The following is a 13,542-nucleotide window of genomic DNA, read 5'->3' on the forward strand; positions in this document are numbered from 1 at the left end:
TTGACTAGGTTGCTTTAGTTTTTAAGTTAAGGATTTCCTGTGTTGTCCATGCTAGCTTCAAGTTCCTAGACTCAAGCAACCCTCCTACCTCAGTCTCCTAAGCAGCAAGACTGCCCCTGAAGCACTGCAACTGGTTAAGGGCACAGTTGTATAGGAGAAATCACCGCTAATGTTCTTTAGCACAGCAGGGTAGCAGTGGTCAGCAGTAGCTCAGTGCGTGTTTCATAAAAGCTGCGGAGGGGGTTTGACTGTTTTCAGCACAAAGATAGGATAAATGCTCGAATGATTTAACTATGACATTCTATACACACATGTTAAGTACCAACTCTACCCTATAAATGAGTCGTTATGTACTGATTAAAAACTACTACATATGTAGCTGGACTGTGGTGGCATGCATCTTTAATTCTAGTACTCAGGAGGTAGGGGCAGGCGGATCTCTGTGAATTCAAGGCTAGCCTGGTCTGCAAAGCAACTCTCAGAGCAGCCAGAATTGTTACACAGAGAAACCCTGTATGGAAAATCCAAAACCAAACCAAAACAACTGCAAAACAAATAAACAAACAACAAAACCAAAAACCTACTATGTAATGATATTCTCTCTGTGATTCTACTTTCTGCCTATACTCCAGAAGTTGATGTTCAAAGTACAAAGTTCTTCCTAGAAAGTAGGAAAACAAACATGTAAGAAAATGACTGTGGTGGATTAATATGCCTAATACTATTGTCAGATTGAAATGATATGTACATCTTGGGATATGAAGATGATTTTGTAAGATATATTAGGAAGACATATCATAAAAGGTTGATCTATATAAACATCTAATCAGCTAAGACAAGGTACAGGGCCTTTAACTAAAGCACATAGGAATTTGTTTTTCTTACGGTGTCACATAAGTTTGTACTTTAAAAAATATTCTTGGAGGCTGGCGATAGTGTTGTATGGTTTTAAACTAAGCACCATAGAAGCAGAGACAGGTAGATCTCTGTAAGTTCAAGGACAGCTTGGTCTATATAAAGAGTTCCATGACAGCCAGAACCACAAAAAGAAAAAAAACAGGTTTCTGGGCGGCACGGGAGGCTGGAGGCCGGAGGGCTGGCCGTGCTGCCGCTGACATGGAGACTCTGTACCGAGTCCCAGTTTTAGTGCTCGAATGTCCCAACCTGAAGCTGAAGAAGCCGCCCTGGGTGCACATGCCGTCGGCCATGACGGTGTACGCCCTGGTGGTGGTGTCTTACTTCCTCATTACTGGAGGAATAATCTATGATGTTATTGTTGAACCTCCAAGTGTCGGCTCAATGACTGACGAACATGGACATCAGAGACCAGTGGCTTTCTTGGCTTATAGAGTGAACGGGCAGTATATTATGGAAGGACTTGCGTCTAGCTTCCTGTTTACAATGGGAGGTTTAGGTTTCATAATCCTGGACCATTCCAATGCACCAAATATTCCAAAACTCAATAGGTTTCCTCTTCTCTGAGTTTCTTCATGGCTAGAGTATTCATGAGAATGAAATTGCCGGGCTACCTGATGGGCTAGTGCCTTTTGAGAAGAAACCAGTGAATCCTGGATTGGCTCCTGTTAGTGAAACTTTGAAGGCTGAGCCACTCCCTTGTGCAGTGTGGAGAAGAGTGAAGAGCAGAGTTGAACAGCGCTGAGTGACACCCTAGCAAGCTTATGAAGGCTAGGCCTGGAACTGATGGTATCAGAGACAAGTTCATTACAGTATTTTCTGATGACCTATTCTGATGTACCAACTATGTTAAGTGGCATTTTCTTCTTAGTTTTTTATTTCCTAAAGAAAATAGACTCTGTTTCTAAAACTTTGGTATTGAATAAAGTGATTTTTTTTTTACAAAAAAAAAAAAAGAATGAAAATGCCTGGACTGTGGAAGGCCTCCCTTGGTCAGGAAAGCGCTGCCGTGCAAGCGTGAGGACATGAGCTCAGCTTCCCAGCAGCCACATAAAAGCTGGGCCTGGTGGTGCACATCTGTTGCTCCCAGTGCTGGTGGAAAAAGACAGGACGATCCGAGTCATTGTCTGTCTAGCTTGTCAGTTGGTAATATCTGAGTTCAGTAAGATAGATAGGTAACCAGTCTCAAAAAAATAAGCTGTAAAAGACACAAGACAATTTCACGTATGCAAATGCAAAATATGTCCTTACATCACAAAAACATGCACACAGAAAATATTCTTCACCAATTTTCCTTTGGAATAAAACGTTTTCCTTAAGGCTTGTAATTGATTTTAGTTAAGGATGCTTGTTGTTGCTTTTATTCTAGATGGAGATCAGCCTCCATTTTCTGAGCCAAAATTCCCTACAGAATGTTTCTTTCTCACCCTGCACGCTCACCACCTCTCTATTCTGCCTAGTTGTCGTCGCTACATCCGCAGACTACGAGCTATCCGAGAGCTCAACAGGTATGTGCCATGATCCCTTCTCTGCTCTGGCATTGGTTACTGTTACTGCTGTCTGCTGTGGTCAGTAGATCTGATACATTGTGGTATTCTATCTGCCTCTGGTCCTGTGCTCTGCATGTGATAAAGTGGAGCAGAGGTTGATCTCTGAGCCCTTGGTGTTCATCTGTGGATGTGCTTGCTAAAAGCTTTCTGCTGGGTGTGAAGATTACCAGGAACCAGTTTGAGGAGCTCCTGCCTTTTCGGCGTACCTTCTTGCCCTGGACTGTCAAACCCTGTTTTCTGTGGTAATCAAGAAAACATGGAATCCCCTTTGCGCTGTTGTCTGTGTCTGACTAAACTATAAATGCTACAAAACCTTACTTGTAATGTTTTCTTATGGATACATATTTATGATACAGATTGATAAATTAAGTACACTGTGGAATTAACAACTAATAACAAAATAGAACAATTATAATAATATGCTATAGCCAAAGCTATACATGGTGGCATACTTCTGTGGCACCTCAGCACTTGTGAGGTGGAGACAAAGTTCAAGGTCTCCTTGGCTGTGTCAGTCAGTATCTCCCATTCCTTTTCCCTTTTTTTTCTCTCTCTTTTTCCTGTAGGTGGAGTTTATCTGTGTCTCAGCAGATGTTCCCAAATAACCATTCAGAGACTATTAATTATAAATGCCCAGCCAATAGTTCAGACTTGTTATTAGCTAATTCTTAAATTTTATATGTTACACACTGTAAAGGCATATTCCACATTTCCTCATTTTTGTTTAATTAAAAAGGAAGGTTTTGCCGGACAATAGGGGCTCATGCTTTTAATTACAGCACTTGCAAGGCAGAGATAGGCGGATCTCATTGAGTTTGAGGCCAACCTGGTCTACAGAACAAGTTCCAGGACAACCAGAGAAACCCTGTCTCGAAAAACCAGAAAAAGGGGAAGGTTTTAACTGTAACATAGTAAAGTAAGGTTTTAACATAGTAAAATGATATACAATAAAAATAGTTATCGAGTAAGAATTAGAATTGCAATATCTAGTCCATTTGTATTTGGCAAAATAGAGAAAATACTCCACTAGCTGTCCTCTCCTGGGAAGTCCAGAGTTTCGTACCTGATTTACTTTCTACCACTATTAGGGAGAACTATAACTATAGCGTCTCATCTTCAACCCCATCAAAGACCCAAGAAGGATATAATATTATCTGAGTAAACAAGAAATTCAGAGCAAGTGACTTCCAAAATTATGAGATGACAGAAACAGGTAGCTTCCTCCACAGTCACCCAGAGTTCTTCAGTAATGTTGGGTTATCCAACTTTGGCCTACAGGCCTAGTATATCTTATAGACAAATGTGGAATATTCCTTTACACTGTGTGAATATGTGTCACTGATTGGGTTAATAAGGAGGCTGACTGCCCAGTACCTGGACAGGTAGAGGTTGGGTAGAACTTGCAGAACAAAGAGCATGAAGGAGAAGAGAAGGAGTCTCTCAGAATCTGGAGGAGACACAGAGAGGAGATGAATTTGTCGTACTGAGAAAAGGTATTGAGCCATGTGGCAGAATGCAGATAAGAAATATGGGTTAATTTAAGGTGTAAGAGTTAGCTAATAACAAGTCTGAGCTATTGGCTGAGCATTTATAATAATACATCTCTGAATGGCTATTTGGGAGCGGTTGCCCTGACAGAAACTCCACCTACATATGGCACCCAATGTGGGGCATCCGCAAAAAACCTGAGAAAATGTCCACATAAAACCTGAGGAAAGCTTAAAGTTTTTAAACTTACAAATTGGAACCAAACACAGCTTCCTGATAATGGCTTTTTCTTGGGTAGGATTGAAACTAAGGGCAAACAGAGGTGCAGCTCCTTTAAGAGAAAGAAGGCTTCTTTGGTACTAGTGGCTAACATAGGTGCAGCTCCTTTAAGAGGCTCTGTTATGGAACATGTAAATGGGGTTTATGAGAGGCAGACTCAGTTGGCAGCATGGACCCAACAGCTTCCCAGAACTGGGTGGTAAATGTGACTGACAGTAGTAGATCCACCTACAGTCTCCCCCTTGGTAAAGACTCTATCATATAACCCTGGAACTCACTGAACGCACAGAGATCCACCTGTCTCTGAGTACCCCCTCCCTGACACACATACACCACGTTGTTGGGATTAGAAGCATGTCTTGCTTAGCATTATTTCGTTCACAGTTTTTTATAGTTACACTTTGGGGTGGGGTTGACTCTTACTGTGTGTTGTAGCTGAATTGCATTGGATGTGCTATATATATCTAGCTGATATGATATGCCCTGTGTGGTTTGGGGCTTTTGAAGCCAGCCATGCTTATTCATCTTTCTCATGTTTTCCTCACCGTGGCTAATTTATCCACTTTTAATATCAGCCACTAAAGACTATGGCACAGTGGGTGAAGAAACTGGCCGCCAAGCCTGGCACTCTCGGTCTAGTGCCTGGACCCCACGGGCCAGTCTGACAAAGATATTTCCTCTGTTGAAGTTCCCCTTCCCCAGATAACCCTGTCTTCTGTCATCTTGACAAAAAGAGCAAGAACACAAAACAGAGAGACCTACCCAGCGCAGTCACGTGTTGCAGGTTTTGTCCCAGGATCAGGGTGCAGTGTCCTTACGTGGTTTATTTAGATTCAGTTATTTTATGTGTGAGTGTTTTGCCTGCATGTGTGTCTGTGTGCCACTGGTGCCCTTGGAGGTCGGAAGAGGGCATCAGATCCCCTGGAACTGGAATTAGGGATTGTTGTAGCCATCATGCAGGTGCTGGTAACTGAACCCATGTCCTGAGCTTCATTTGTTCTTGACCTTTGAGTCATCATCTCTTCAGTCCTTGGATGTGACTTTTTTGGTTTTTCGAGACGGGGTTTCTCTGTAGCTTTTGGTGCCTGTCCTGGAACTAGCTCTTGTGGATGAGGCCAACCTGATCTACAGAGTGAGTTCCAGGACAGCTAGGGTTATACATAGAAATCTTGTCTTAAAACACTTCTTTCCCCCAGAAGACACATTATTTATTATTTTATGAACAACCCAAAATAAAAAAAATGCGTCAATTAATCCAGAACTTACTGTAGTGGGATTTGCTCTGGTTTGTATTTTATTTTGTTCAGAGACAGAATCTATGTGGAACTCTGGTTTTCTTGCACTCATGCACCACCATGTCTGGCCTGTGGACTCTACTTTTTAAAATTCCTAAGTGTGTAAAGAATTACGTCAGTAGCCGGCGATGGTGGCGCACGCCTTTAATCCCAGCACTCGGGAGGCAGAGGCAGGTGGATCTCTGTGAGTTCGAGACCAGCCTGGTCTACAGAGCTAGTGCCAGGACAGGCTCCAAAGCCACAGAGAAACCCTGTCTCGAAAAACCAAAAAAAAAAAAAGAATTATATCAGAGAGTCCATGCAATGGAAAGTGAATAGATAGGATGGACTTGGGTGTTTTATTTTGATTGTTAGTGTGCTTTGTTTGTTCATTTCAGAACTGTGGAAGATTTGAAAAGTAACGAAAGCCAGTGGAAAGATTCCCCACTGGCCCCCAGACACCGAGAAATGCTAAAGCGCTGTAAAACTCAGCTTAAGGTTTGTACCATTAATTGGTGTAATCACGAACTGGCCTCACGATGGTAACCTTTCCCCCAGAGTAAGCGTCTTGATGAGCAGTTGTATGTCCTTAGTTTTTCTTCATCGTTCTTTTCCCTCAAGGTAGAGTAGGTTAATTTAAAACTTGTTGATACCTTGAATATTTCTATATAAGATTATTTAAATCCCAATAGAGGATATACATATGCTTATACCATGAATTCTTTGTTAGTGTTCTCGTCCTCTGCCTTGCGAAAGACCCTTACCCTCCCACACACACGCTCTACACACAGGCACTCGAGGTCATGGTGTTGACAAGTGCATTGTGCTAAAGATCTCTTGCCGTTTCTGATTGAAAACCATCTGTTACATAGAACCTAACTGCAGACAGAAGTTTCGCTTTTGGTAAAGCTCAGCTAAACACACACTGGCTGACCTTGCACAGGAGGCAGAGAAGCACGTGTGCACCTTTTTGGTGCTTACGTTCAGATTGTAAAGCTGACTGTTGGCTGCTCGTGCTTGGTGGAATGATAGGGAAAAGTATTGCTGTGACTTACGTGACAGGCTGAGATTTCAGGTTTTCATTTGCTAATAGACGAGACTACTTTTAAGATCCAAAATTGAGATGGCCATAGTGGCTCCTACTTGTAACCCCCACACTTTGGAGCCCAAGACAGGGGTAGCTATGAGTTTAAGGCTGGCCTGGGCCACAGAGGGAGGCCCTGTCATAACAACAGGATGCAGAATAAGCCAGGGCTCCCCTTTCAGATCTGTACCCCCTTAGTATTCCACAGTTGCAGTTCAAGGGACCTGTAACAAACTGTTGGAATCTACTTAGCGCAATGTCCCTCTGTGTGGATCGCATTCTCATGGCCGTTCTCATGGCCGTCCTCTGAGGTGTAGCAGCCTCGAGGGTGGCACATCAGTGCTTGTGTGGAAAGTCAGATTCAATTGGTCTGGCTTTTTTTCCACTCATTTTCTTGACACCCAGAGGGCCTCCCACTCAACCCTATCCCCCATCCAGGTTCTTGAGAAGTGGTTATCAGTGACTAACCTCAGCACTAGCTGCGTGCGGTCCTCTGTGCTCGATGAAAACATCCTACTGTTTTCAGGAAAAAGAAAGACCTGGCACAGCAGTCGGTGTCCTGTAGTGAGTTAGAGAGGGTGTTCTAGACACTCTAGAACCTAGAGTCTGGTCTTAGCTTCTGGCCCCTCTCCCTGCCTAGTCACACTGAGGGGCCTTGGCTCCAGACTAATCTGTGGGTGGGGGCACGCCTACTTCCACAGAAACTGGTACGGTGCAAGGCCTGTGCTGACGCTGGCTTACTTGACGAGAGCTTCCTGAGAAGATGTCTGAATTTTTATGGCCTTCTCATTCAGCTGATGCTGCGCATCCTGGACCCTGCGTATCCCGAGTGAGTGTGTCTTTCCCTGCCGAGTCAGCACTGTGCCTGCTGTGTCCTCGTCCTGGTTCCTCATCATAACTAAAGGAAACCCTTACTCTCTCGAGGGTTCGCCTTTCATTTGCCAGACTGTGTTTATATTACATACGCTTTGGAGCTATATTAATATTTCCCTGTGTGTTTTTAATGGGTGGCATTTTAAAAAACTGCTATAATATTGGGCAAATAGAAAAGCAAATCTATAAATTAGAAGCACAATGCTAGGAGAGCAGCCTACTGAGTCCTCCGCACCAAGTCCCGGAGAGCCAGGCATGTCAGTCACTGCTGTCACAGTTATGGCTGTCTTGTGTTCATTATGAAGCTGCTGGGTCACAGGGATTTGTGAGGTTTGGCCTGTACCCCTAAGAGTGATAAGGTTATATAAAGTATATGCATGGTTTGTGGGCTCAGTTTAAGTTGCTTAAAATGACAAATATGAGCTTTGGACCTCTTGCTGTTTTGCCTGCTGCCTTAACTCTAGCCAGAAATCCTGACGAGGCAAGCAGCACACAGTGTGCCCGTTTCCTGCATCCTCCTTTCACTTCTGGAGATCACAGCTGTTTGCTGTGTACATTTTACACACTTGTGTTACACAGGAAGGGCTTCTCTCTCCTAAATGAGCTATTTAGTAGTGTCACACCCCTTGTAGTCAATGTGCCGTGATTCCATTTTGTAAATTGTGCCTTTTCTTTTTCTTTTCTCTTTTACAGCATAACACTGCCTTTAAGTTCAGATGTCCCCAAGGCGTTTGCAGCATTGCCTGAGTTTTATATAGAGGATGTTGCTGAATTTTTATTTTTTATTGTACAGTAAGTACTTCATATATGTATTCTCTGCTTATGCACTGTACACGGTGCTGTGAGCTGGGTTTCGAACCTTCATTTAAGCCTGGGGTTGGGTAACTTTCTTTACCCAAGTGCTGCTGAGTAACTGGAGCTCAGCAGCTCATTCCAATACCATCGTCAGGACAGAAGCAGGGTGAGCAGTTTCGGTGGCGAGCTCTGTGAGACCCCCTGAGAGGAGTGGGTGACAGTGGAGTATATTCCTGAGAAATGTCCCAGTGAACATCAAAACCACATGTTTGTAAAATTGGAGAAGGTGTAAAGAAAAGGTTGCACCTTGTCTAATATTTGGCAGAATTTAGTTTTTTGTTTGAATTTTTGTTTTTGTTTTCCTACATACTCAGTCGGGAGCTCGAGTCTTCACCAAGGTAGACCTCGGTGGCAGGGTATCTGCCTAGATTTGATTCCCAGAACTGCCAAAAGAAAACCAAAACCAAATAAAACCCTTCACTTTTTGCTTTGGATACATCACCATAACGTGGAAACAGTACTAGGTGACGGGGATGTGTGTGAAGTCTCTTTACAAAAGCAAAAGCAGGGGCTGGAGAGATGGCGCAGCGGTTGCTGTTTTCACAGAGGTCCTGAGTTCAGTTCGCAGCAATTGCATGGTGGCTGACAACCATCTGTAATGAGATCAGGTGCCCTCTTTTGGCATACAGCTATATATGCATGCAACACACTGTCTATATAATAAATAAATAAATCTTTATTTAATTAAAAAAGACAAAAGCAGCGTAGACTCATTGCCCAAAGTGTAAATTGCAAACATTTTCTAGTAACAACCAAAATCCAAAATTAAAGCTGGTTGAGTTATTATCATAAAAGCTATCTGCAGCTGAACATGGTGTCCCACACCTGTAATCCCAGTACCTGGAAGCTCAGGCAGGAGGATTATTCTGGGCCAGCCAGGTCTACACAAAGAGACCGTCCTCAGACAACAAAAGAACAGAAAAACTATTTCCAGACAGGCCCAGTCAGTAGTGATACATGAATTCTGAATGGTAAGAATTTTAAAGGGAGATTAAAGGTTATAGTTGGGTTGCTAAGTAAATCCAGTGTTATGATTTAAGTAGGTTCAGTCATTTATTCCAAGCACAGTAATATAGACAAGTACTTGGAATTTTTTATTTCTTAAAACATTTAAATTTTTTTGAATTACATGTATTTGTTCCTGTATATGCATTTGGACCTTGCTTGCTATCGAACTTCTCCTTGTGGGAACTGGTCCTCTCCTACTGTGTGTGTGCTAGAGACAGAACCCAGGTGTCAGCCATTGCACGAAGTGCCCATGCCAGATTCAGCATCTTGCTGGCCCTAGAAGTTTAAGTTAGACATTAACTCCAGCAAAACCTTTTTAAAGCTGGGCATGGTCATGCATTCCTATAACTCCAGTGCTTGGAAGGGCGAGACAAAAGATAACAAGTTCAAAGGCCGTCTAAGCTGGGTAGTGAATTTGAGGCCTGTTGGAGCTGTTTGAGACCCTTTTAAAAATTAAATATGTAAATTTTTAAATATGAAGATTTTTTGTTGTTGTTTTGTATTTTTCGAGACAGGGTTTCTCTGTGTAGCCCTGGCTATCCTGGAATTCGCTGTTCTGTAGACCAGACTGGGCTTGAACTCACAGAGATCCCGCCTACCTCTGCATCCTGAGTGCTGGGATTAAGCACATGCACCACTGCTGCCTGGCGTGAAGGTCTTTTTGTGAAGTTCAGCCATGCTTTCTAAAGCGCAGCAAGCATAGCATGCTGCAGCCAGCACACACATTAGGCTTTGCATACAGCGAGCACATCACTTCACTTGAGGCATCCCAAGGGACCCAGTACCTGTCCTCCTCCACTGTGCCCTGTCACTCTCCTTCCTTCCCTTTCCTACTAGCAAACTCTCCCATGGTTCCCGGAGGTTCATGGAGTGTCCTTGTCTCTCTATAGATACTCGCCCCAGGTGCTGTATGAGCCCTGTACTCAGGACATTGTGATGTTCCTCGTCGTCATGCTGTGCAACCAGAACTACATCCGCAACCCATACCTAGTGGCCAAACTGGTGGAGGTCATGTTTATGACCAACCCCTCTGTCCAGCCTCGAACTCAGAAGTTTTTTGAGATGATTGAGAACCATCCTCTCTCTACCAAATTGCTGGTACCTTCCCTCATGAAATTTTATACAGGTAGGTTCCAGAGTGTGCCTTCTGGCATGTGGTTATATGACAGACAAGGTTGTTTGAGTGAACATAAACCTAAACCTGCGACCTATAATCCATAAATAGAAAACTAAATAATCCTGCCTTCTAGGCCCCGACATCCGCTTATGCAGTCACTTACCAGCCCCAGCCCAGGGCATGAGCTCTTCTGTCTTCTCCTAGGCATCTGAGAGATGACACTGGCTGCTGCGTGTGCTGGCTTCTGCTGGTTTAGCAGACTCCATTTGTCATTTGTAGCCCAAGATGGTGTTTTCATCTGAGTAAAACTACCTGGTTCATTTGCCTTTAAATTTGCAGCATTTGATATGTAACACCATCCTGAAATTGAGTTTTCAAAGTGTAGGTAAAATAGGAAGTTTGATGTTCGAGGTCATCCTTGATAGCAAGTTTGATGCTAGCTTGAGCTACTCAGAACAACAACAGCAAAAAGTCTATTGGATGCTTGGACCGCTGACTGCCTTCCCTCGTGTATTCGTTTCTCACACTTAGTGAGCCCCTGATACTTGTGGGTGCTGTGCTCTGTGCCCTGTTACACTTGGAAGTGACAGAGCCTGGAAACTGTGCTTCAAAGAGAACCTCCTCTTCTGGTCAAACTGTGTTCCACCTTCTGAATCTCTTTAAAGTTTAGCCTTTAAACTGTTGGATTAGACTGTCTCCTACTAAAGGCCCAAGACTGTGCCACTCAGACAGTTTCTCAGGATGTTGTATGTGTCCTGTCTTCTCATGTCCTGGTAAATTTGGCCACTCCGTAAGTGTCTGGCATTTAGTAGACTCCACTGTGTTCTACGGAAAATACAGCGGCTTACGACACATGCCCTTCCTGTGGCCACCTGTTTGAGGATGCCCAGAGCTCAGGGACAGTAGCTGTTGGGAACCCGTCTACCTGTTTTGCCTTCCTCACTCTTACTTTGTTCCATCTGATGAGGTTTCCCCTCAGCCTACTCAGATTCTCAGGAGTCTAAAGTAAGCACACATTGTCTTGGATATTTTGTTAGCATCCTTCCTTTGGAGATAGTCCAGTGTACTGATGGATAAAAGGCCCCTTTTGGGGTGTAAATCTTTTGATCTCATAGCCATGGTCAGGATTATTAGCTCAGGATACTTAGGTGCAAGTGGTATTTAGGTGTGTATTCAGGACAGGTTACACACTGCAGGTTGGAGGCCAGCCTGGTCTACAGTGGAGTTCCAGGCCAGTCAGGGATACATAGTGAGATCCCGTCTCAAAAAGAAAAAGTGTAGAAAATGCCAAGTAATAGCCACATTCCATAGGAGATGATGTGTTAATATTTTATGATAGATTTTGTTAAATATAATTAGTATTCAGTTGGTGGTCTGAGCACATTATTGTAGCTTCATGATAATTGTGTGTGTGTGTGTGTGTGTGTATGTGTAAGTGTGTGAGTAAGTGAAAGACAGAAAGTAAGAACGAGCACACTTGAGAAGCATGTGGGTCGGTATTATTTGCTCCTTTTCTTTATCCTGGAGCAATGTGCCCTCCGGCCTAAGCCCCTTCCATGGTCATGGATAGACGATACCTTTCCTAAAAATAGTTGCCACTCATGGTCGCTGTCCACTTGAGCCTCATAACTGTCGCAGAGATGGGCACTATAAATACCTTCACTTTACAAATGAGGAAACTTGAGCTTAGAAAGGTCAAGAAACTTGCTGAAGGTCACTGGCTAGTGAGTGGCAGGTGCCCAGCAGCTGGGTTCTAGCACAAGTGTGCCTGACTGTTTATAAGAGCTGTGAGCCTGCAGGATGCCTCCCAGATACTCCCCACATCTATGCCGCACTGCATCAGGAGCTCCGCGTTAGATCCTGCTTCTGAGTGGGCTACCCTAAGATGGGCCGCAGAGTTGTAGATAGATTGCTGGAGCCAGCACCTCTCAGGCTACAGCGTACTGCACTTAGCAAGTACTTACACACAATCTTGTTTAAAATGAAAATTAGACATCAAAATAAGAGGTTTTTTGTGTATCCTAACAGCCTTCCTTAGAAAGAATTCTGAGGACAGGAAGTCTGTGGATGGAGCTAGTCATCTTTCCAGATTTCTCCTTCCCCAGAGCTGACTGGCTGTACAAAGCAGCAGCCAGGGCAGAGTTTGTCACTAATTCAGCAAATACTTGTGTTGGGACTACTGTGGGGGGCAAACGTGGGAGATTTAGAGGAGCTAGAGACAGTAGGTGTGGGAGAAAGACTGACTGGGGAAGGTCTGAGCAAGTGAGCTTCAGTAGATCGCAATTGCGGAGTGGCACAAAAATTGTTGTAATAGGAGCAGCAGGGCTGCGTCCCCGGCACCCGGCCGCCCGCACAGCTAGCTTTACCCGAAATAATTACACGGAAACTGTATTCTTTTAAACACTGCCTGGCCCATTAGTTCCAGTTTTTTTTTTTTGTTTTTTTTTTTTGTTGTTGTTGTTGTTGTTGTTGTTGTTTTTTTGTTTTTTCAGGACAGGGTTTCTCTGTGGCTTTGGAGCCTGTCCTGGAACTAGCTCTGTAGACCAGGCTGGTCTCGAACTCACAGAGATCCACCTGCCTCTGCCTCCCAAGTGCTGGGATTAAAGGCATGCGCCACCACCGCCCAGCTAGTTCCAGTTTCTTATTGGCTAGCTCTTACATATCGATCTAACCCATTTCTAATAATCTGTGTAGCTCCACGAGCTGGTTTACCAGGAAAGATCTTAACCTGCAGCTGTCTGGAGTGGGAGAATCATGGCGACTCCTACTCACTCAGCTTCTTTCTCCCAGCATTCTGTTCTGTTTACTCCGCCTACCTAATTTTCTGTTCTATTAAAGGGCTAAGGCCTTTATTTAACCAATGAAATCAACACAAAACAGAAGACTCTCCCCCATCAATAAATCGCAGCCGCAGAGCGGTAGATGCGTGAGCATCAGTAGATCTCAGCCTCAGAGTGTTACAGACGTGAGCATCAGTAGATCTCAGCCTCAGAGTGTTACAGACGTGAGCATCAGTAGATCTCAGCTGCAGAGTGTTACAGTCGTGAGCATCAGTAGATCTCAGCCGCAGAGTGTTACAGATGTGAGCATCAGTAGATC

General features: G+C 43.9%; 1 protein-coding gene and 1 pseudogene across 2 annotated transcripts in view; both read left to right on the top strand.

The window, feature by feature from the left end:
• Window positions 1-13,542, top strand: part of Ube4b (ubiquitination factor E4B) — a 103,299-nt gene that overhangs the window by 68,862 nt on the left and 20,895 nt on the right. For both annotated transcript variants that reach the window (XM_026782239.1, XM_005353692.2), the window contains 5 exons: window positions 2,285-2,423; window positions 5,905-6,004; window positions 7,292-7,419; window positions 8,157-8,255; window positions 10,217-10,452. In XM_026782239.1, the coding sequence (XP_026638040.1) occupies window positions 2,285-2,423; window positions 5,905-6,004; window positions 7,292-7,419; window positions 8,157-8,255; window positions 10,217-10,452 (702 nt within the window). The remainder of the gene's footprint in view (window positions 1-2,284; window positions 2,424-5,904; window positions 6,005-7,291; window positions 7,420-8,156; window positions 8,256-10,216; window positions 10,453-13,542) is intronic.
• On the top strand, window positions 984-1,880 carry LOC106143915 (annotated as a pseudogene).

The sequence above is a fragment of the Microtus ochrogaster genome, chromosome 10 (assembly GCF_000317375.1).
Source record: "Microtus ochrogaster isolate Prairie Vole_2 chromosome 10, MicOch1.0, whole genome shotgun sequence".
Lineage (NCBI taxonomy): Eukaryota > Metazoa > Chordata > Mammalia > Rodentia > Cricetidae > Microtus > Microtus ochrogaster.